At 31.3% G+C, this 26,301-nt stretch overlaps 1 protein-coding gene across 1 annotated transcript in view; it reads left to right on the top strand.

The window, feature by feature from the left end:
* LOC118195799 (glycine receptor subunit alpha-1-like) overlaps positions 1–26,301 on the top strand; it is a 151,622-nt gene that overhangs the window by 116,949 nt on the left and 8,372 nt on the right. Inside the window, exons 3-6 of the mRNA XM_085808674.1 lie at positions 12,045–12,112; positions 16,784–17,010; positions 22,474–22,556; positions 25,065–25,190. Coding sequence (XP_085664800.1) covers positions 12,045–12,112; positions 16,784–17,010; positions 22,474–22,556; positions 25,065–25,190 — 504 coding nt within the window. The remainder of the gene's footprint in view (positions 1–12,044; positions 12,113–16,783; positions 17,011–22,473; positions 22,557–25,064; positions 25,191–26,301) is intronic.

Here is a 26,301-nt window from a genome sequence, read left to right as displayed (position 1 = left end):
ACCAACCTCTCCCCGTGCAACAAAGGCACTATACATTCAAAAACATGTATAGTGCCTATGTATAGCCTGCCTATCCTTACTACTGTGTAATAATGCCTATGAACTATATCCTCAGAGAAATTTAGTAAACATAACTTAGGTAACATTACTATTTTAGGAAATGCTAATTTACAGTCTGTGTCTTTATGTCCAGTTTTTTTTTATCAGCAGCTGTTAGTCATACATCTTAAACAGTACTTTGATTGACTGAAAGCTTTGAATTACAACTGACATACACTGGTGTGCAAAAATTAAGGACGAGACGGTTTTTGCAATATAACTTTGTACAAAAGCTTTCCAAATCAACACATTTAATACCATAAGATCCCCCATACGTAAGGACATGAGTAATGTAAGCAACACTTACTAAAAGAGAAATTAGAGGGATAAAAAGAAGCTTTATTGAAAAAGTAGCATGGAGCGCAATGCGACTGAAGGCCGAAACATCCCTGTGATGGGTGTCCAGCAAGAAACATCCGGTCTTTAATAGGGGATATGATCTCCCCTGACTGCTAGGCAGGTTTCACAGCGTCTGCCCATGCTGCGAATGAGGGTGTCAATGAGTTGTTGAGGCATTGCTGCCCATTCGTCTTGCAGCGTCAATCGAAGCTCCGGAATCGTTACTGGTGGTAAGGTATGAGCTGCCAAGCGTCTGCCTAGGAAATCCCATACATGCTCGATGGGATTGAGATCCGGAGATCGTGCCGGCCAATCCATACGTTCAATATCCTCACTCTCTAAGAGCTGTTCGACAGCTACTGTGCGATGACATGGTGCATTGTCGTCCATGAAAAGGAACTGCGGACCCATAGCGCCTCTAAAAAGACGCACATATGGAAAAAGAATCTCGTTACAATAACGGGTCCCGTTGACTGAACCTGCGTCGAAGATGTGAAGGTCTGTACGACTACCAAGCATGATGCCTCCCCAAACGAGAACACCGCCACCTCCATACCTGTCCCTTTCAATGATGTTCGAGGGATGATTGCGGCTTCCCCGCTCTCTCCAGATGAGTATGCGATGAGAATCGCTACTCAGACTGAATTTGCTCTCATCTGTAAAGAGTACTCGTCCCCATTCATTGTCTCTCCAATTCCGGAGTTCCCGGCACCACAGAGAACGCCTTCTCCGATGGGCAGGCGTTAGATGTACACACCGTACAGGGCGTCGTGCAAACAGACCACCACCGTGCAGTCTTCTGGCCACGGTAAAACGCGATATCGGTCGTCCAGTCGCCTGTGTCGTGTGTCTAGCGATTTCTCCCGCTGTCTGCCGCCTGTTTCTTCTGGCCTGTAAGGCAATATACCGGTCATCTGCGGGTGTGGTTCCTCGTGGACGACCACTACTAAACCCCCAGATAGCTGTTCCTGTAGTTTGAAATTGTCTCCAAAGTCGTAAAACGATGCTGTGAGCAATTCCGAACTCTGAAGCCACACTTGTCACACTGCGGCCTTCCTTCAACTTCCCGATGATTCGATCTTGGGTAAAAGCATCCAGATGTCCTCTAACAGATTGATTATTCGCCATTTCTCGCTGAGGCAGCAACTCGGTGTGATTTTAACTGCTATACGGCGTGCAATCTCTTTGCCAGAAATACTGATCTTACAGCGACAACATGCTTTATACTACTCAGACACTCCCCCATTACGTCTACCTGCATATCTGCGCATGTGCTACCGTACATCACCTTTCTTAATCTCCTGATTGGTCTTTCTGTCCGCTCTGCCTCTTCGTTCAGCTGATATGCTAATTTTTCGACTTCGTCCTTAATTTTTGCACGCCAGTGTAAATCGATTAAGATACATTTTTGTAGCAGCAAGTATTGTTTTCCTTTTACTCTTCGTATTTGATTGTTTCCCAATCAGTTAACATATAAAAGAACCTAAGGCATGCAAAATGGAGTTCTGGATTTATAATGTATTTTTTTTAAAAAACTATATGCCAACTTTTTGTAAAAGTAAAAATCTTAAGGTATCTTAATGACATTTGAAATGAGTGTTATAAACCTAATAATTTGGCTAAAATAAAACGCAAGCCTTGATATTATACCATATCATTGTGAACTTTACGTAGTTCCCTAGAAAGCTCTTTAACTGAATATTGGAGTTATTAATACGAGAAAATATTATCATTTTGTTACATTAAGGCGTTCTGCTATTAATAATTATGAATTAGAAAAGAAAATGCCTTTCAACAGCCCCATATCTTCTGGAGTATTTGCAAGATTGAGTCCAAGCTATAAATTTATGCTTATCCTGTAGCTGTGATTTTATTTTTTATGCAGGGATTATATTATGTAAAGGGGGCGTGAATAGGATGGAAAGCTATAAAAGATTACAGGAATATAAAACTGAACAGTTCGAGAGGTAAAAGTAAATCTCATTAAAACTTGCAAAAAGGCCAACAATACGATAAGCCAGGTTGTAGGCTAAAATATTTGAAAGTAACATCAAATATGTTGAAAATTATTCTCTACATCTTAAAACTTAGTTTTCGTATGTAAATTATATTTCACTATTCAGTTTTTTATTTTAATAAGATCTATAATTCCCGTGTCTTCAAAGGACATATAACTGCTGTAGAAATGTTATTAAAATAAGTTATAAATACAACGTGGGCCCGTAAAATAATCGGGAAAATTAACAGACCAAACGATAAAATAAAAAAGTGAAAGAATAACTGCTTGTTTAGAAAGGGTGTTAAAGCTAGTTTAAACTGGTTATTTTACCATGCGCGCATCAAAACGTCGGAGTCATTTTCATTTACGGAGAAGGCATTGTACAAAAATTTGCTTCGAGTATAAGGTATTTCTCCTGCCTTTTTAGCATGCCTTCATGGTGTAGTAGTCAGCACGCTCGGCGCGTATTCGAGAAGTCCGTGGTTCGAGTCCGGCGAAGGCATTGCTCATTTTTCATGTCTTTTGCTTTCAAAAAATACCTAATATCTCTACAGTAGCGCCCGAACTAAGAAAGGTGGTGGATGGCGATTCTCCACCATCAGGATTTGGCAATTAGGTCCCCTAATTGCTAGTCGTCCTTTAAAAGGGGGAATATATAACGTATTGCTCCCGCCTTCTTAGCATGCCTTTGTGGTGTAGTGGTCAGCACGCTCAGCACTTGTTTGAGAGATCCGTGGTTCGAGTCCCGGCGAGGACATTGCTCATTTTTCATTTCTCCTGCCTCGAAATAACTTAATGTCTTTACACGAGATGAAATAACGTTATAACGTTAAATTTTGTTACAAATTAGATAAATCTGCTACTGAAACGTTAGATGTGATTAGAATAGTATATGACGATGCGTCGTTATCAAGAACACAGGTGTGCGAGTGGTACAACTGCTTTAAGTTAGGGCGCGAAAGCATTGAAGATGAACCAAAGACATGGCGCCCTTAAACTTCAAATGTTACGCGTATTTTTCCAACTGTTAGTTCCAGCGCCTATAAACTGGTTTCGGTGACCTGCAGAAACGTTGAAAAAATTTTATTAACTCCTCTGGCAATTATTTTGAAAGAGATAAATTGATTTAAACGCTAGTAATTTTTTTTCTTATTCATAAGAAATTGTCCGTTTATTTTATGGGCGCACTTTATGTATCAATTAATGTTATGACGATTACTGATAAGTTAAAAACTTGCAGTCGTGTTTTGGAATATCTTACCTTCGTTTTGAAATCTTTATCGGTAGCGCTAAGACATGTTATGAAAGGTGAGACAGAACTCCTAAAGAAAACTAGAGCGAGAAGATAACCTTAAGACAACAAACAAGAAAGCCTTATATTTTGTTTCCTATTTTAGCTCTCTGCATTTTTTTAGAGTTGGCAAGAGAGAGACACAAGGAGCGAAAAGATTGTCAAAGTTGGGATGTCACAGGCTGAAGATATATTTAATACGACTGCTTGGCGACATATTATGTCACAAGAATTTTTTTTTACATCAAGAGTTACCTTAAAGAGAAATACTTTGAGGTATCGTTTTAAGTTACACTCATTCTCTGTGTTTTCTAAGAGTGTTTGGTGTTTGCTATACAGATGCTATTATCCGGTCACAAATACCTCTTAGGTATATCCGAGACATATTGGAAGAATATGCAGTATTAGTCAGCATTTTATAATTTAACCATACATGGTAAACAACAGTAACATGCATAAATATCAGTGAAATATATTCGGTGGTTTTTAAAGAAGAAACCAGTTCCCACGATAACCTCAAAATTCAGTTGAAGAAAGATTTTTCTGATCCTGAGTTGATATTTCTGTGGTGGGTTCACCTAACATAACTAAGAGTGGCATTTCACCTAACCATAACGATGTTTTGTTATAACGTGTTATAACTCGTTTTTCTAACAGACAAAATGTTTTTACTAAATATGTGAAAGCCTTTTCACTTGTGTTCGTTCTTAAACTTGTTCACTTGTTCTTAAGAACATACTTCTCCACCTAAAAAATAAATATTCATATTTTCGTAAATCTTGTAGCCAATCTGAGTGAAGATATTTCCGTCTTTCCTGTTCAAGATAAAATTTTATGTACTTTTTCAGCATATGCTACGATATTGATTTGTTTATTGCTATTTTGAGCGGGTTATTAAACCATTTATCCCTATTTTATGATAGGGGCCATACGTTAGATGTCATTTTATTTTCTTTGCCACAAACACTGACTTGTGTGTCATCATTGTTTTGAGGAATCAGTAGATATGTGAAAATGAAATACTAAGGAAAACTTACAAAAATGCAACAGCAAAATATGTTTTGGGAGTTTGTTTTTGCCTGATTTAATCACTGAATAAGAATTTTTCCTTTGACTTTCGTCTATATATGCAGCACTGACAGAAAAATTATATAAATGAGAAAACGGTTTTAATCACAGTTTTAGGTAAAAATTAACTAGCGAAAGTGAAATAATCAACAAAAACATTTAATGCTTTTAATTTTAAACATATTCTCACATGTCTTTCATCGAATTCAATTGACCATTCTGAACAAAACTGAAACCCGTGCTTTTTAATTGTATTTTATTCATTTCTTTAGAGAAACTTAAAATACAATTTACATCACATATTTGAGTAATTGGTTTTAGACAAAGTTTACACTTTGAAGAAGACTGTATTCTCAAACCGTAATTCCCTCCCAAGAGAAGGTTATAATTCCATTTTCGCTACTAAGGAACGACTAGACTAATTATCCACGGTGAAATGAGTTTTAGAGATGTTAAATTAATAATGGAAATTGTTAGTAGAAGGCAGTCGGACTAATGTTTTATAATGAATTTAATTTAATCTTAAACAATCTCTTGGTTTCGCTGTAATGTAACTAATTTAGCTAGAGTTTCATAATTCAGTTTTACGTATTCAGGTGCATTCAGCTGCAATTCACTGATGATTTTTTAAAAAATATTTTTAAGCAAAGTGAAAGGTTTCAGGTAATAGATTCTGAAAATCAGTTCTTTATATTATTGCAGCAATATTCATTAAACTATTGGATCAAGTAAGATTCATTAACTTAATGTGTGCTGCAGCAGTATTGCAAAAGAATTTCAATAATGTTGCAGTAGCTATCAAAATAACGAATCTCCTTTGTAGGAAATAGAGTACTTATATTTGTATGTTTAAATACATTTATTAGAAGGCTTTATTTGGTTGGTCCTCCATTTCTGTTTAGAGTAAATATAATTAAGAAATAAGACATGTACTTTTTAGAATAAAAAACATTTGGAACATCAAACAAAATCGGCAGATGGAAAAGATCTTTGGCAGTCTGTAGAATAAAAACAATACTTAATGAAAGAAATATGACAAATAAATGCTGAAAAGCCAAGTTTAGAAATTAGACTTTTGAAAAAGACTTTGAATTGACTTTTCAAAAGACCTCAGTCTTTCGAAAAGTAGTATCATCACATTTACTGATTGTTATTTTTACTAATATAAAGTTTTTTTTTTTTTGCGTTAAATGCAAACCATTTTGTGCATTAACTAGCAAGCAGGGCCACCAGATGTGACAAAATTCAGTACGCAGACGTACTGAATTCTGCATGCTGTGTACCTCAAACCATCTGCAAAATTTAATCATATCTTCCTCCCGTTATACTGTGCATGTAAAATAAATAAAGATTTTGCTCTTTGCTTTACTTTCTGATGCATCAATTTTAATGTCCAACAAAGTATATCTGTGTTCATACATACAAAAATTATAAAGCAAAAGTAGTAAAATTAAAAATTAAAATAATATGCCTCATTTTCTTTTAATTTTTAGATTATACTCTCACACGCGCACACACACATACACATGTGTGAGCAAAGGCATTTATAATTAGCTGTCCATTTAAATTCATCTTGAATTTCTTGGCAGCACTACAAAAGATAAAATAGCTTGACGGAATTTTAAAGATGTAATCGATGAATTGACGCTATTTGAAAGTGGTTAATGGTATTTCTTTAAAAAAACAAGGCATTTACGCGCGCATAGGCGATCAGACCTGGACAGATATAAACCTGAACGAAATAAACCTAATAGTTGGAAACAGTGGGGGTAATTTCTGTTTATGATAGTACATGACCCCACATACATATAACGAAATGTGCGCAGAATGTATGTTTAATGAAGATACCTCCTTGCTTTATGTATGTAAACACGGATTAAAAATGAAATCCCGTCACTACGAAGAAATCAATATAGAACAATGAAATGTAGGCAAAGCATTTGTTCCCGTAACCTATTTATTGGATTAAGGTTCCGAGGTTACAGGTTGAAGTATGAGCAAGAATGACTATTTCAAATGTAAAGTCGTGGTACATTAACAACCGCTATACTCGCTATGATTTTGAATGAAAGTATACAAACGCGGATGCATAGTACAAGTGCCGTATGCACGTTGGGTGATAGTAGCAGAATAGGGGACGAGAGTTATCGTTTTTGGAAATGACCCCTCAGTATTGCTGAAGAATGCTAGCACATCTCGTATACAAATTTTATGTCAATGTGTGTGAAAATGAGAGACTGCTGCTGCTGTCAAGGTGTGGGGAACTGAGAGACTACTGCTGCTGTCACAAGAACTCGCTCGCCTGACCATAACTCCTGATGTAGGTCCAATGTATCTACGCTGCAGACAACTTGGGTCTAAGCCCTAAATTAATGTTTTCGTATTTTCCAAATTTTAGAAAACATAATTTTGCAGCTAAAATAACAAATCTAACTTTTTATATGTTTCCCAGGTTCCTATACTTGTATTTAGGAAAATTTTTTATTTATTATAAAAAAAAGTGTAAAATGAAATAGGTTCGACTTCTGTACCACTGGCGGAGGTTAAAATCGCTTATCACAATTAAAATCGCGGATCATATTTAGAGGCCGTATACAAACTGATAAGCGAAATGTTTGCATGTGTACATAATTAAAAATAAAATATCAGTTTAGAAAAAGGCTTCGATGTTAAGAGATTAAGTAAAGAGCATTTCTGTGCAGATTATTGTGAAGAGTAATAATCAATACATTTTACTTCGAAATGGAGATCTTCTTCACAGAATCTGATAGACTTTGTGTTCTAGAAAACACATGCAGTCTTCTGTATTGGCAAGCAACCAGCTTGTAATATTATTTGCATTAATTAAAAATTTAAAATAGTTTAAAGAATTTTTATGCGATTACCAGATTATGATTCTAAAGTAATAACATTTCATGAAAATATTAATAGCGTATTTTTAGAATTTGAAAACTTATAAATTACTTGAGGGAAAGTGTTTTCGGAATACCAAATATAACAAAATTATAAATTAAATATTCTAATAAATCACTAAAAGGCATGACTGAGTTGCATTTAAGGGGAAATAGCAATCTCGAATTTTCCGAATTTATTGAATAACTGACTTCTTAATGAAAATTGCATGTGGCGAAAAAAAAAATCGCAGATTTTGATTAATAGAATATTTAAATTAACAGAAATTAATTTAAATTAAGAGAAATTTAATCGCCGATTAAATATGTCTGTTAAATTTTGTCAACTTTTGTGTTTATAGTCAAATTGTTTTTTGTGTTTTACCTTAAGTAACGAATACGACATATTATCAAAATATAAGTAAAGGAGACCGTAAAAATGCGCAAAAAGTTGGATTTCGTAAATTTTACAAAATTTGATTTCTTTAAAAATGCCCAAATACGAATCTTTGCGTCATTTAAAATATTTTTGTCATAGAAGCCTATGTCTACGATCAACGGTTGCTAAAATGAGGCTGAGTAGAAACTTTTGTAGATTCGTGTTGTGTAATCTGAAAGTCGAAAGATATCAGTTTTAGAATAAGAAAGTATAATAATAGCGTTTTTAAAATTTCGTATGTATCTGCTGCCACTCCCCCCCCCAAAAAAAAGTACAGAATACTTACGTAAGGTAAAATGTTAAGAGATGTATATATATAAAATAGAGTAGCTTTTCCTCAGGGAAGGTTAAAAAGTTAGTTAGAAATAAATGAAAACCTAAGAAAAATAAAAATGTCTAAAATGCCAGCTTTGCATTATGAACCGCAGCAAATTCTTTGAAATAAATCCTCTAAAGAATAAAAATAAAATAAAATATTCCTGACAAATACATCTGGAAAAAGAGTCAAAACAAAGGAATATTGTTAAGACTGTAACGTAAGGGGGACAGAAAACTTAGTTGTTTTAGAGCATTATCATCTGAACAGAAGTTCTATAAATTAATCAAACTAAACGCCGGAAGTTCCTTTTTATAAAGCTGAAATAAGTGTCAAGCAACAAAATGGAAAATACACGGAATTAGAAAATAAATTTCTAGTATATCTTAATAATAATTAAACCATAAGATATTGTTCGTTGCAGAGTTATGAACTCCTTTATGAATTGATCAAATTTAAATTGATTAAAAAGAAAAAAGAAAACTGCACAAAAAAATTAGCTGAATACAGAAAATTTAAATAAATTCATAGAAATAATTACTAAAAGGCAGAAGTAAGATGCCTTTTGCATAGCTTTCGTTTTTGTTTGCGGAGGAGGGGTATATTCAAAGAAATAATACTTTTTATGCGTTGAGGATTTGAAGACGATGTTTGACAAGTATCGAAATAAAATCTTTAAATTAAATATCAATTTGCTTATTCCAAAGAAATGGACATTAAAATCATATTTGTTTTTAATTTATGTTTTCCCCAACTATTTAGTTTTAATTAAACAGAAAGAAATTTAGAATTACATGTATGAACTAAAAATTGATTAAATTAAATTTTGCTTAGTAAAATTAATAAAATAACTTAATAACTTGTAGGTAATGGGAATTGAGGAATTTATTTTTGAATTCAATTTGTATTTTTATAGAACAAGAACAGTTATCCATGGCTGAATCGAAAGTCATTGAAACAGCTAATAGAAGTGTTACGTGACTCATTTTATTTCATAAATAAAAAAAAAAAGAAATACTGGGAATTATTTGCACGATGATCATGGGAGTATGTATGGCAACTGTACAGTTTTAAATTTTTAATTTTTCCAGTGGTAATTAATCCGTCGCACTTTGTACAACAGCATTAATCGTATATTTTTATCATAATTTGGTTGTTATAATAGATTTTGAGCAGAACAATATTGAAAATAGCTTCTATAAATGTACATTACGGTGCAAAAGACTTGTAACATTGCAATCATTTTTCCACTCAATTTGTACCGAAAATTGCCAGAAGCAAAATGTACTATACAAAAAGGAAAATTAAACCTTTTATTTCATTTTGCTCTAATATTTTACTTCATAATTAATTCGTTGTTTTTTGAATCGCAGATGACTTCAGAGTCTCATTTCTGGAAAGAAGGATAATTTATTTATATCGTTTTCTCGCGCGTTTATTCAAGATTAAATTGATTTAATACTTAATATTTTGTAGTATGTATCATCTTTGATGATGCTGTACTTCTAAAAAAATATATCTGTACATACTAGTGAAAAAAAGAAGTCAGAAAATATATCATCAAATACTAATTATCGTAATGTGCCAAATAAGTTTCGAATTGTTGGTGGCAGCTGATATTACTAACAAATCATTAACTCAAATGTATCTCAAAGCTCAGAAAAAGTTATCAGACAAAAACAGGAACGGTTGGACATCAATCCTGCCGTAGATAAAAATAAGCTTAAATCCTAGTCCTGCTGAAATCTTTCGGATGATAGTAACTGGAGAACTTGAAATTTCGAAAATTACTTGAAAATATTAACTCGGGAACAAAAAGATGCTTATAAATAAATTTTACGTTAGTTCACTCATTGCCAGAGAAAAAAGAACTCTCGGATTAATGCAAAATTGATTTTACACAAAATATTGATTTTTTTTTAAAATACACTGTTGATAGATCAACCTAAATTAAGCTACTGTTGTTAAAATTAAATTTCTCCGCCAATGGCTGGATGGTTAAGACCGCTGAATGCTGGGATTTCGACATGGGTCCTTCTAATCCAGGCAAACGGGATGCCTGCACAATTGGGTTTTGTGGCTTTCCCCATGCGTAACCTAAATACGAAACAATTTCCCTTTAGAAAGGTCCTTCACGAAGGCATCCCACCCCCTAGGAAATAACCCTCGTGTGGTTTTTATAGTCAAATGAAATTTTATAACAATATATTATAAAATTCAGTTTACTGTGGTAATATATTGGAACAAAAAAGGAGGATATTATGACGGAATTTTTTTAAAGCGATCAGAATGCATACAACATTATATTAAGCTGTGATTAGTATACTGTGATTAGTATGATTTGGAAGCTAATCCCATGGCCGATTAGATCAAGCACAAGTCACAGATAATGCTCAGAAGTTTGTGATCGCGGTGTCTTTGCAAGATGGAGGCGCATAAAATCATTCGATTCGAAAGGACTCTAAAGAGAATGGTGGTAGAGGGAAAAATGCACAACATCCGCACACTATGCGATGTTGTCGATCAAACTGAGAAGGGAGCTCAGGCAGACATTTCTAATAATTGAACTGAATAACCCAGTTGTGAAACTGAAATACACCGAAATTAGAATCCATTAAAAAATTAACAATGTTGCAATGAACCAAAGTAACTAAAATTAGGGAAAAAAATGTTTGTAATAGAAAAAAGAAAACCATCGTTTAATCAAATGTAAGTGCTCATTGTTGATGATGTATGGGACTAGCTTTTTTGTTCCCAGTCTCTTGCATTCTTTTGTCTTCTCATTTGTCTTCCTTTCTAAAATATCTATAAATGAGATCTTGGGGATTGAATAATGTATTGGTGCACGACAAAAAAGATCTATTGTGTGGCATTTCCTTCGCATCCTCATCTGAAGAAGCTGAAATAGTGCCAAACAGTGCAAATCGAAAGCTAAAGTAGGTTCATCTTTAGTTCATCATGAGCACTTTTTGCTTTTACGTTCCATTTAACATGCATAATTATGTTTTGTTACAGCAAAATAAAAATAGTTTAATGTCTCCGAAAAAACATTTTTTCAAGTAATTCTTTTCTGAAATTTTATTATATTACAGGAATTTGAAATTCTTTTAAGACTAAGGATTAACTCAAATTCTTTAGGACTTGAGGATTTCTATTACTATTTTAGGCTTTATTTTTTTCATATTATTCTTTAGGGCTAAGAATTAAATTCTTTAGGACTTTAGGATTTCTATTATTATCTGAGGCTTTACTTTTTCATGGTAGTAAAAGGTATGTCTATCCAATATGAGATCGGTTTTAGACATTTTAGTTTCCATTCAAGGCTAGCAACTTTTATTTCCAGTTTAAGGGTGCTCTGGAAGATTCGTCTAATTATTATTATAAAATCCAGTTTACTGAGATAGTATACTGGAACAAAAAAAAAAGAGGGATATTGTGACGGAATTTTTTTAAAACTAAATATGAAGCGATCAGAAGGCATACAATATTATATTACGTTGTTATTGCTATGATGGTTTGGAAGCTGATGCCATTGCTGATTTGATCAAGTATAAGTCATGGATAAAGATATTTTTATATTTTTTCATCATTTTTTCTTTCAGGTGAACCTGCCACTGTGCATATAAAAATAGCTATCTTAAATATTAATTATGTGGATGAAGAGAAACAGGTGAGTTTCTTTTTTTATTTATCCGATTTTGTTGCAAAAAGCACAAAGAAACCAAGATTATGTATTATTTATTTTAAGGTAATTTAATGTAAAGAATTGAAAAAAAAAAGGATCACATTTTATTTGATTGTGGCATGCATTTCGAATTTCGTTTGTTTGAATTTCATTAAAAAACAATGCAAGGTTTTCAAAACTATTGCACTGCGAAATGGGTTTTGAATGTTTGGTCACGTATCCATAGATTCTGTTTTAAAAACGAAACAAATAACGTAAATTTCACATATAACAACTTTGCTCATGCCTAATCTTTTAGTAAAAATACACGAAAGTTAAATTTTTATGTAGGCCTATAGGAAATACTATGCGAATGAGAGAAATGATTTTCATAACCAAAACAATTAAACAAAAAGTATTGTATTTTAATGATGCCTTTTATGTTAGATAAACTTTTATTCGAAGATTCCGTTTCGTAATAATGTTAAAATTGGATAATTTTTCTTTCACGAAATTCAATTTCATCTGACTCTAATATTGAGGTTTTCAAGTTAGGAAAAGTTGTATAATTCTGGTAATTTTTTCCCATGGCACATTTTGAGCATTAAGAACATTTTTTCGCCTCCAAAATTGTCTAGTATGGTAAGACACAACTTGCTAGTTGGAATTTTCTTTATAAAAGCCACTTATAAAAATATACGCTATGTCTATCTAATACAGAGAGTGTTTACTCATTTAAAACAAGCTTTTTATAAGCGGCATTCCAAAACATCGGATGGACTCTGGAAGATTGTAAAGGAGGTGTGAAATAAAATCAATCTTAATGCTTTAAGAAAAATATTTTTATCTTGGAAATGAAGATGTAATATGATAGTTCAACAAAAGGACTATCAGACTAAACATATTAGAAACTAAAATTCTAAGATTTGTAAGTCTTTGGAAAATCATTACAAAAATGTGGGAACACGCCCTGTAGTTGCTGAATAGAGTTTAATTTTATCAAACTTAGATATTCTCTTAGTAAAAAAATAGTCAAACATAAATCAGAGATAAAGAGTTAAATATCTTTTATTTATTTTTTTTTGTATGCATACATTTCTGAGTTGCATCATGATGTAAGGAATTTGCCTGCATACTAAAGAAATATACAAGATCTTAACGGATAAAAGCAAATAAGGTATTACATAAATAACAGTTACAAGCGATACCAAAAAATCAAACGCGGAGCAAATATATATATATAAAAATATACTTCAATCATAGCTAATTTACGGCACACTAAATTTTTTGTGATAACAGTGAAATAAAATTTTTATTTAATTTTTAATTAATTATGGATTGCATTCTACAATTCATAATAACAGAAAAAGAAATACTATATCTTTAATCAGCCTTTTAAAACGTCTTACAATTAACTCGACTTTTCAGTGACATGTGAAACTTCCGAAACTGTTTACTCTGTGTACAGCACACATTTTTCCATTTTCAGTGCAGGATTAATTACTGATTTGAAATTGTTTCTTAAATTCAGAAGTGATGACTTAACCGATTTCAATAATCAGAAGAATTTATTGGGAGGGAAAATATATTTTTCGACAATAAAATTATACAAAAAGAAATTTTTTTAAATAATGAAGGGGATGTTTTTGCCCTTGCATCTAAGCATTTTTTAGTGATTTCGCTAATGGAACAGCTAGACCATGATTTGAAACATTCAGAAGCAAATTGGACTCCAGTAAAAAGGCAAAGAATAGAGATTCTGCATTAGGAAATGTTTATTATTTTTCTTTCTTTTCGTTGAAACAAAAACAAATACTTGTCTATTAGTCTAGTTCAGATTTCCTAAAACGTTTTTCCTATAAATTTTAAGATATTAAAGATGGAATTATGTTCTGGCACTTGCTAATTCCCTCTACCTAATAATATATTTAGGTACAAAATATTAGATACAAATATTAGGTAAACCTCATCCAATAACAGACTTTCAAGTGTAAATGACATAACTGATATATTCTAATTTTACAAAAGTTTAGTGGCAAATAGCTTTGTTAGGAAAGACTGAAGAGTTTAGGAAAATAATATTTTACAAAATTTCGAAAATTAACCTTATTAAGCTAATAATTTTTAAAAGCTCATGGGCTACTTGAACTGAAATAGGATAATATTATTATCGCTGACTAAAAAGGGTGGGGGTGATAAAATTAATCTAAATAAATATTTAATATTTCAAGTGATATGTTTAAATTCTTATAAATTATTCATATAAATTATTCATACCTAAACTATTAAATGTGAAATATTTTTCAAGGATAATCGGTGCTTCACTTCTTAGTTTCTTTGTAATCTATAAATAGTGCACCTACTATCCCGTGTTTCAATATTTACTGACGTTGTTAAATAGAGATTAATGTAGTAGGATGATAAGTTTGCTTGCTTAATTTAACGTCACATGATTAAGGGAAATACAGCTGCAGATTACTACATGGCTGAAGAGTAAGTTTCAAGCAAGAACATTTGTGTACAAAATTATATTTTGTAACAGTACGTTCATGAAATTTAAACATTTGATCTCTTATCATGAATACCGATTGTATTATTAGCTAATTAAATAAAGTTTATATTAAAGGACGCAGAAAATGTGCTTTCAGTTTAAAATACTGTGATGAAATAAATTTTGGTAATCGTCAGTTGATACACAAAATCATAAAAATTAAACAAATAATTGTAATAGAGTGCAGTTCACAAGAAAAGGAATCGTAAAGAGAGAAACTTTCTTGGTTTGAAAGAGGGTAATATTTAACTAAAAATTTCATCTTTAGAGAAAGCAATGCCATTTCGACAGTAATGATCTCAATCAGAAACTGAAACAATAATGAATAGTTTCTTCTGCTCGCAGGTACGCTGAATTACCTTCGTGATTTATAACGAGTTATTTGCGTGTGAATAAATCGTTTTCAATACTAGTTTTATTATACCAGTGGCAGAGAAAATAAAGTTTGCTTTTATCTTGTAAATATGCTATAACGCCCTCTATCGTAAAAGATTGAACCAATAATGTTTTATTTAAATCTTAAAGCCTGAACCACATTCGATATCCTCTATTAGTGAAAACGTTAAAATAAAAATTCCTCTTTTTTTTCGCAAAATTTCGGCCTTTTCACAATTCATTTCCTTGAAAGCCATATTCCGGCCAACGAAATTATTATTTATTCTATTCCTTTGAATCAGAGGTTATGGAAGACTATTGAATAATGCTATGCATCGAAGAATTCATAATCAAAAGAGGTCTGAGTAAATAGAAAATAAAAGTCAGATGCTGAAAGCAAAATAATAAAATAATTAAACTATACCAGTTAGTTAAAACTATTAATCTTGAATTTTCAACTAACCTACTTAGTAAACGTAGCAGACTGTCAAACGATTTTGCGTAATATCTAACCTCTTAGTTAGAACTATCACAATCAAGTTAAAATTCAAATTAAAGCTGTTTATTAACACGTCGACCTGACTGTTATACAAAATGAAGAATTAACAGGAACAAAACTCTGTTAACTTTCAGGTAGATAAACAGTTTTTACGCATGCTCAAGTTAAATAATATATCGAAAAAAATATTAGAAAAGCCTATTCTAAACATTCGCTCCTTCTGACTAATAGCTCCCAAGGATATTATGGGATGCAAAACTTTTGTGAGAATATTAATCGAAATAGCAGAAAATCGGAAATAAGGTAACGGCCAGCCTCTCTAATAAACTTTGAAACTCATGCTCTCTCATAAACTTTGAAACCAGAACCTTATTCACTATTTAAACTAAATTACATTCTGGTGAAAGCTGACAAGAGTAAATGTTTTAGAAAAGTTGGAGTAATAAAGTAATGGACTTATTAAAATAAAACCTGGCAGAAGTAGGTAGGTTATTTTTAAAACCTACAAGGATATTATACCTACAAGGATATTATGGGATGCAAAACTTTTGTGAGAATATGAATCGAAATAGCAGAAAATCGGAAATAAGGTAACGGCCAGCCTCTCTAATAAACTTTGAAACTCATGCTCTCTCATAAACTTTGAAACCAGAACCTTATTCACTATTTAAACTAAATTACATTCTGGTGAAAGCTGACAAGAGTAAATGTTTTAGAAAAGTTGGAGTAATAAAGTAATGGACTTATTAAAATAAAACCTGGCAGAAGTAGGTAGGTTATTTTTAAAACCAAATATTATTTATGAATAATATTCAGTATTTACCTATATCACATACAGTATATTTCAGCAAATAAATTCTCCACATTTGTGGGGAACATAAATAATAATTAAAACTAGGTAACTACGTAAAGTGTTTTTATAAAAGCTGTCTAAATTTCACTGAAATAAAATTCATCTCCTGGGGAAAAAAAAAAAAAAATTTGAAAGAATAACATTTTCAAGGTAGATTACTGTTCGGGTCATCAAAATCTGAGCAAAATTAGATAGGAAATCAGCTTTATTGTTTTCACTAAGCATGATAATTTTTATATATTTTAGGATCTGTAATGAAAAATTATGCACTATTTCTCCTTAAATGTAGAGCTTATATTTTAGAATCTGTAATAAAAAAATAATGCACTATTTCCCTTGTAATGTAGAAAATTCAGAACTTTCAACGTGATTATTTTAATTTTTTCTTCCAATATTTAGGCATTTGGAGTTGATATCTTTTTCCATCAAATATGGAAAGATCCCAGGTTGAAAATTCCATCCACTCACAATACCAGTCGACTGGTCCTTGACAGCAAATGGCGGACGCACTTGTGGACGCCCGATACATATTTCAAAAATTTAGTCGATGGAAAAGTGAATGACATCATAATTCCGTACAGCTATATGGTGGTTGACAGTAAGAGTGATCTGTTCTTTGCTTCAAGGTTCGTTTGCTTTAATTTTAACATATAAATGATGTAATACACAGTGGTCATAAATTATCGAGCACATTAAAGCAATTATACACATATATAAAACGATATTAAAAATATACAAATGCATTACATACTGAATTATACGATAACTCATTGAGTTTTGAAAGAAGACTTGAGCTACCTAGTCACGCAACTAGTAAAATGAAATCAATTAGATTTTAGAATAAGTAACAATGTTAATTAAAAGAAATTATTTTGCTAAATTAGTGACAGGGCAAAGATGTTAGACTTATAAGATTTTAAGGCAGAAATATTAGACTATTACAATTACTATAGTGTTACGTCATCTTTAGGTCTTAAGACTACAAGATACTCGCTTTGACATTGAAAGTATTAAATTTTCACATTTCTTCGATGTAATATTATTGCAGCACTTAATTATAGCTGGTTTAAACAGTCCTTTGGTTGTGCATACTTCGTGGATTTCGTTTGCAAACATCTCAGAGTTTCTATGTAAGGTATCCGTATCAGCGGCATTAATATTATATTCTCTTAATATCTGTTTAAGATTTTTTACGCCCTTGAGAAATAGAAAATTCATTCTGTAACTCAAATGGATGATCGACAATTGTTCCTTACTAGTCTGTACTAAATGAGACTACAGAATGTATTCTTAAGCTTCACATTTTTCAATTCAAGTGTACAAGCAGGGTTACCAAATAGTCTGTACTAAATGAGACTACAAAATGTGTTTTTAAGCTTTACAATTTTCAATTCAAGTGTACAAGCAGAGTTACCAAATCTCACTGATACCAACTCAAAAATCATAAATTAGAAATGACATTTTTAACACAGGATGTGATGCAGTGTTTGTGAAAATTTTCTTTTTATATTCTCCATTTCGTATTACCCGTCTACTTCATTGATGTATGTACGACTTTCACTTGAAAAAAAAAATTATTGTTTTCTATTTATTTTCATTCCACCTCTGTTATCTTACATAATTCCAAATGTCGTTTTGTCTGCTTTGGAAACATAGTATTTTTTCACGTATATATCTCCCTAGCTTTTTATCGTCAATTTCTGAAAAATTAAAAAATATTCGCGTGATTTTTACCTTTCTCAGTGAGTTCAGAGAGCGAGGTCTCCTAAATTTCGAAATTAGTTCGTAGTAAATATTTTCGTTTTGCTAACAAAGAGGAACCCTAGCAAACTATCTTTGAAGATCACGCCGAAATTTGCATTTTAGCTGTTAACCTTTAGACCAGCTTAATACAAGAAGAGACGAATTTCAGCGAAGCAAATACAAACTGAGATTCAGTCTTCGATTTCGCTGAGTTCACTGACCATTCATTCGATTTGAAGCATAGGCAACAGTAACGGTAGAGATTCAAAATACAGGGGCGTAGAAATGAAAGTATTAGATATTGTAAGGCTAATTTTACTATGTATTCTTATTGGAATGTAAGTGTCTTTTAAAGAAATAATATTGGGATAGCTAAATGCAGTTTATCCATGACTACTTTTCATTTGCTGTGTTTTTACTATAACCGAGCTCTTCAATAATTAAATTATTCATGTAATTTTCCCCTCTCCATTTTCGGGCGACAAAATTAGTAAGAACCTACTTACTGTTCATGAAAATATCTTCTCTTTATAATGCTCCCTGATCTTCTCTAAATTTTTAATCTGATGAAGTTTGACTACATGTAAAGCATTTTTGAAACTCTATCTGCACCTCTTCTTATTAATTTTGGTGTTTCAAATATCCAATTACTTTCATACTACCAAAATTTTAGATTTTAATTGCGATATACTTCACAGGTATCTGACTAATATTTAATTGAAAATTTTATCGCTGGGGTGTTCTTCATTTGTTCAGAGCTTACCATTTAACATTTTTCAGCGATATTCTGATTCAAAAGAGAAATTCATTAGAGTTTTGGAGTTAACTTTTGACGGTCTGGTTGTTTTGCCTTAAAAATAACACAGTCTAATAATTCTGGCCTAGTATTACTTTCACGAAAATAATTTTTGTACGTGAATAATGTAAAATAGGTTTTAAGTAAATATGCATATTCGATAACAAATAACTGACATTTAAAATTTCTGTTTGTGCTAATTTATATAAATGGTCTAATATAAGTGAGTATATTTGTAACCTACAGAAATCTTATATTCTCTGCATAGATAAAAATATGATAATTTAGGAATGCGAGAGAAGATACGAATAATTTTAATCATGGCCGATAGCTGTAGATTGTACTGGCGTTTAGAGTGCGTAATTGGGTAACTGCAGTCAGACGCGGCCCTTGTGATTGTTCAACACGCTTTATTTCTGGACTAAGCAATTCTTCAGAAAAAATATTCTGATTCATACATCATTATGCGCCTAATCTGCACCCAATTCTTCATCACAGTTTTGTATCTTATTCTTATCAAATATGAACGATTATAAAGAGAAGTTAAATGCTACATGTTAGCTGGAAGTAAGCAAAAAAAGTGCAATGCATTCAAAAGGTTGCCTGGGAGAGAGTCAAAAGTTTATGGCTTTTAAAACAGGTTTGATTGCAACTGAAATCTTATTTTTTGATTGGCAAAAATGTACCTGCATTAGCAGCGTTATGTTAGATCATATGATATGGATTAACTTGAAATGACGCAGTTTAGATAGATATATTATAAGCAGTCACTATTTTCAGGACAGAAAAGGGAACTATCCAAATTAAAATGGGCTATTGCCAGTTTGCTTTACATATTTTTTAAAGTACACATACGTGAAACAAAATAGGGAAAGACGTACATTTTATAGTCATCCAAAATTCGATACTCTAGCTCCATTCTTTGATAAAATAATTCTTTGATAATTTCTATAAAATCAAGCTTATACTTGATTTTATATACATTCTCTGTTTGATTCAATACTTTACGTTCAAGTGCTCACATTTATCAATGCCAGAGTTATAATTCCATCGTTGTTTTGGACTTCAGCTGAATATTTAGAAATAAAATTTGAAAGCAAGTCACAAAAACGTTTTTACCAAAAAATTTCTTCTGCCTAGAAAAGATTAGTGCTAAAGTGCAAGCAAAGAAATCTAATTCGAAAACTTAAAAAAATACAAGAAATAATTAAGAATTCTTTCTCGTGCAAGAGTAAAGTAAGAAAATAAGTAAGAAAGAAAAGTAAGAAAAAATTTAGCTTAGTTTGTAAATTTGGTAAAAGGTTTTGCAAATTTAATAATACATTTTAAGTAGGAATGAGTGAAGCAGATCATGCTTGCGTTTTTCTTAGAATGCGTTTTCCCATATAAATTAATGCTGTTTTAATGTATTATAGTAACAATCTGTATTCATTAACCAGAACCACGCCTTATACTTGCGTTAAACATTTATGCATTTCGTTTTCCGTTATTGAAGCTAAATGAGCAGGAGAAAAACAGTCCTGTTAATTTCATTTCAGGAATTAATACAACGGAATTCTTTTTCTTCTTAGATTTAATTCTTAGTATATTTAAAATAATCTGATTTTACAATATAATCTGAAATATGACATGTCCATAGATATATTCGATGAAATATTAATGTAAAATAATGTTGAAACTGAAATGATTTCCTTACCATAAGAGTTCATTAAATTGAAAGTAATTCTGGATTTCAGAAAGAGAGTTATTATTTTTCTCATTCTACACATAAATGATTGTACTCAAGAAATTTATCTTTGTTCTTGGAACTTTCTGACTGAGACATTGAAATAAATACATGGAAATATTCTGGTATAAATAGTATATAACAATAGCTCCACATTTTAGTGAAAAGAATTAAAATGTTTTCAGATATGTATATGCTGAGCACATTTTGTCTTTTTGTATTTATAAACTGTAAAAGGAAGTCTTAACCGTTTAGAATGAAGAAAATGCGCTTCGCTATATTGATTGCAACGTTTCTACTAATATCAGCTTGAATTAATTATCCATCTGTTTTAACCGGTTAAAATATATTTATTCTTTGCAGTTTACTGATATAACTGCATTTACTGAATTTCTTAGAATTTAATTTTGGTAGCCACTGTAAACTATGTTAAGATTAACTTTTATTTTGACAGTTTTCTACAAATATATCAACCTAAAAATCATTGAAACATTTTCGGGAAATGTTCCTGATTATCGCCTAGGCCCACAAGGCCAAAGCTAAAGAATTTTAAAGCTCTTGTAACTGCATAATTAACTAATATAATTTTGATAATTAAAAATTATAAATGCATAATTTTTTAATTCTGTATTTACTCCGGATTCTACTTTTTTCTTTTACCACTTTTTTCTTTTTTCTTTTCTAAAAGTTTTGCCTCTGGTAAAACTGATAAAGGAAATTTCTGCAGTGTATACCATTTCTGAGAGGAAAACTTAACTAAAGAACGTAGCACATTAAAAACACATGTAAATAGATGCACTTATATTATTTATATATTTTTTAAAGTCATTGATTTCAATAATATTCTACTTTATAGAACGTACTTTTCTATCTGTGTATACATTTTGCTTTGTTACTGTAAATCAGGAGTTTCTAATTTATGTGCTGAAAATGCTGTTAAATGCAGCATATATTCAGCAAATTGAAAAACTGAACATTTATTAAAAACTATAAAGTTTTATATACTAAAAAATAGTAATACTAGAAATTATTTAGTTTTCTTGCCGTAAGCACTGAAAGAAAGAGCATAGGGAGACTCCAAATTTTGCATAATATTTAGAGAAAGAAGCATCTGAAATTAAGTAATATGCGCTAATTAACAGTAAATGTGCATCTCTTCTAAAATTAAGTAATATGTATTAAGTAATAACAAATATGCATGAAAATTAAGAATGTTTGGATTATTATACTTGTATGACTATTAGCATATTCAATTTCATTATCTTAAATGTATTGTTTTAAAAGTATGCTTGCTGGTGAGCTGTTAAAGCTGAAAGTTAACAAGCATAATTTCCTTTTTATGAACTGCGAACTTTTCATAGTTAATTCACCTAAGACAAGTGCCTCACTCTTGCGCAGACTTTACTGAACGTTGCAGATAAGTGTAGAGCTAAGATATAAATTATTTTAGATTCAAAGAAAAATTCAACGTCTTTCTTAAAATACAGATATTTCATTCTTTCGTTTAATTTTATGATCTTTGTTTAAATGAAATGGGACGAACGAAAAATAAAATCTTCTCACTTGTATTTGTTAAATGTACTATGTCTTTGTTGCGAAAGAAAGGGATAACAAAACTATCCAGGTTTTTCAGTTATCTGAATGGAGTGCGGCTCATATAGTTAGCTAGGATACCTGTAGCCGACTCTACTTGAAACACACTGTTGAATATCAGATATCAGATTTGTAATGTCAAACGTGTAATACTGCACAAAATCATAAATTAAGATGAATCATTATTTTAGAACACAAATTAATTAATTTTTTTTTCTATTAAATTTTCAGAGTAAGTTTGAAACTCGATTGTGAAATGGATTTGACATCATATCCTCATGATGTGCAACAGTGCGAAATTTTGATAATGAGCCGTAAGTTTATGTAAATAATGTTTTTTGCATTTAAAGTTAAATAAAAATATTCATATGATAATTTTTAAACTTATTGATCACGAATTATGAAAAATTAGTTATGCTATTAATGACTTTCATCAATTTTACACTGTTTTAATATTTTCTTTATGCAGTTTATGCTATCTGTTAACCTATATGCCTTATTCAAGTGTTCTTGGAAACGCAGTACAGTCGTTCTAAACATAATGAAATTTTAAAGGACATTAAGTTTCAGCTCGCTGTATTCAATCCGATGTGAAAACGGAGATAATTTTTCTTCAAGCTGATAACTTACCAATGAATCATAATAAAACTGATCTGCATTATCACAAATGTTAATATAATTAGTAGATGTTAATATTATTTTAATTAAAAATTATTAAGTAAAAATTTTAATCTTTTTCGACTTTTCAGTTCCATCATAAAGTAATAGTTATGTACGGCAACTACTCAATGTAAACCTCATGGTTCAGACTCTTCCCTTAAATTATATAGCTCCTATTAAAATACACGTTTATAGTTGAGAATGATTATTTTAGGTGGAAAGCCAGAATTTTTCTAATAATAAGTAACATTAAATTAAGATAGAAAAAATTACAATCTACAACTTTATTGTGCTCTTCCACAATACGTAAAATGTCAAATCAAGCTCCTGATGACTCCTTAATATGAGCTTCATATTAGAAGTTGCGTTCGGATCGAAAATAATGCATTATGAGTTCTCGGAGCTAGCTGTATCACTCAGTTATTCTTGAAACAGTTTCAATGTTACCCATTCCTTAAGTTGGCTTTTATGAGAAATGCATTTCAAGCTGTTTAACCATCTTGGTTTTTGAGGTTTTCTAGTCTATACTTACAACTTTCACTTTCGTTTATGCTGACACGGACAGGAAGTATGATTTGCACTTAAAGAGTTTTCCATGAGTGCTCTTTTCGCATTTAAATTTTAATGTTTGGTTAGCTTTATCTTGTTAAACTGCTTTCTTATAAAATTCTCCTAAAACTTTTGTGCTGAAAATATATTTATCATAGTAACGACGAAAGACATCGTTCTTAACATTTTATTTTCAAATTCTCGACATTACATGTTGATATACTATCTGATTCTTCGACAATTTTTCTTGAAAAATTATTGTCTACTTCTTACACCTTACTAGTCAGTTATCTAAAAACAAAAAGAATGCCACCTCAAACTGTTTGTCAAATTCATCGACTTTTGTCAAAAAGTGTTTTTGCAAATATTAAGAAAATGCGACTTCTTGATTTGCGCTTCATTTCAGCAGCATTACCCTCGTTTTTTATTGACACTTTTCTCGACTATAGAGCTTTTCATGGACAAAGATTATCCAATCTCAATTTCTCTACTTAATGCCAATTTGAATAAATTGCAGTCTAGGCAGATATTGCCTTAATTAGATCCCTTCTGAATTTTTCTAATATTTCATCTTCAGAGCAAAACACTTTAATTTACAACTCGACATACTGATTAATCATTGATGCAATACATTTTCGCTGATATATACTGAAGAGAGTTAAAGACTAAGAAATTTATTCCACTTGGAAAAAACAGAATGGAAGATCCTTTCGTTAAACGTTTGTCTTACTTAGTGTCCAACGATATAAGGCATTCTCGTCACCAAAGTTATATTAATTGAATCTTATAAAATTTGAGTGTTGCACTTTCTTTGCATATATTTTGTTCGGACTACTTCGAAAAGGAAAATAAGAATAACGAACAGGTACAATAACTCAAAAGCATTTACATGTATTCTAATAACTTAAATATATGTGATTTTACGGATTGGTAGTTTTCTAAAAAAAACTAAGAGAAAACATTAGGAAAAAATTACGAAAACGTAAAAAATAAACAAAACAAAACAAAACAAAAAAAAAAAAAAAAACAGTGTCGGAGATATTAAATTTATTACATGCGATTTTCACAGGTTTGTTCCTTAGCCATGTTAAATATCTTTAAGTGTGTAGAAAACTGAACTGGATTAAGAATTTCTTTCATTATATCCAGCATTTCTCAGCATTCCCCGGCATATATCCAGCACTCATAATATCCAGTATTCCTCGGGATATAATTCGTTGTATGCCAAGTTTGCTAAAGTGGGTTTTAACTGTATTTTAAATGCAGAACAATTCTATCGATTCGGTTATGCAGAAAATGACACTAAATAATTTTTAAATTTTCCAGACCTTGTATACAATTTCAGTCAAATGACCTAATAAATGATAATTTTAAATTTCTTATTTCCAATATTTCATTCAATAAGTTTTCACGTCTGAATTGATTTAGCTAATTTCGAAGTAAAATTTTGCATTAAATAATTATTCTGTATCCACGATTATTATAGAGCAAAATAATTGCTAGTATTAAAAATAGTATTAAGCATGCACTTGGTACATAATTTGATTTTTTTTTGTTCTTTTAATTTAAATTGGCTTAATACATTATGATGATGAATATTTTATACCTCACAGTTCAACATACGACAGATAATGTCGTTTTGGTGTGGAAAGAATTTCAGATCACCGAAAATATCCTTTTGGCGCAATACTACGTTAGTGGAAATACCAGTAAGAATGGAACTAAGAAGTACAATATAGGTAAGTATCTACAAGGTATAAATATGCTTACTTTCAGAATATTTTGCTTTCTTCTGAAGCAGTAACATAGTGGAGTAAATTCAGATTAGCAGTAACATAGTGCTAGGAATAAATTCAGATTAGCAATTAACTGAAGTATTATGTCCATTTGATTTTATTTATGCCTTTACAGCTTGAGCAAAAAATAACTATATTGCTGTATAGACTTGCTAATAGATGACACGAAATACGTTGGAAATGACATAAAAATAGCAACTGAAGGTTTAATTCTTTCATTACAACAAATATTCGTCATTTTTTCCATCAAAAGTTATAGAACTATTCAGACCAGTGGATAACCCCGTTATTACGAAGTCATAATCCTAATAAACGAAAACTTAAGCTACAATAACACGCCGAACAAATATTAATTTAGAAGTCAAACAACAAAAATCAGCGTTATATTTTCAAATTTTCACAGGACTAGTTTCGATGGTTCGGTAAAACCATCGAAACTAATCCTGTGAAAATTTGAAAATATAACGCTGATTTTTGTTGTTTGACTTCTAAATTTTAATAGACGAAAACTTATTTGTGCACTCTTCGCGACGCAAAATCTCATTAAGAAACTCTGAAATTTTTATATTTTTCTACATAAAAAATCAACTAGTACCAAATCTGAAGATGAAGAAATGATCTTGAAATGATTAATGATAATTCTGCTTTGATCAGAAGTTTTTTCTTGTAGAGGAAATGCTAGTTAATGCCCCAACCTACATAAACATGATTTTAGAAGACGAAATTTTATTCAAATAAATACGTTGCGACTTGCTTACATAACAGTCAAATAATGCTACTCATTAACTGTGCCAATCTTCCAGCCATATTTGAGCAAAAAAGAAATCTATCAGGAAGCAGGACACAAGGAAGTCACAACACAGTGTCATTCGTTATATATATATATACATGTGTGTATGTGTGTGTGTGGTGTCATCTTTCGTTCTGTTAATTATCCTCCAAATGACCAGTTTCTTTAACTCCTGTGTCAAAGTTAGCACATGTGAAGGAATTTTACTGCGATCGAAATTTTTTCAAAGATTCTGATTCTTCGTTCTCGAAGGAGATCTTCAGT

The sequence above is a fragment of the Stegodyphus dumicola genome, chromosome X1, assembly GCF_044657685.1.
Source record: "Stegodyphus dumicola isolate Sdum_Otavi_A_Nest chromosome X1, ASM4465768v1".
In the NCBI taxonomy this organism is placed as follows: Eukaryota; Metazoa; Arthropoda; class Arachnida; order Araneae; family Eresidae; genus Stegodyphus; species Stegodyphus dumicola.
The sequence above is the reverse complement of the archived record's forward strand: the minus strand, read 5'-3'. Positions and strand labels throughout refer to the sequence as shown.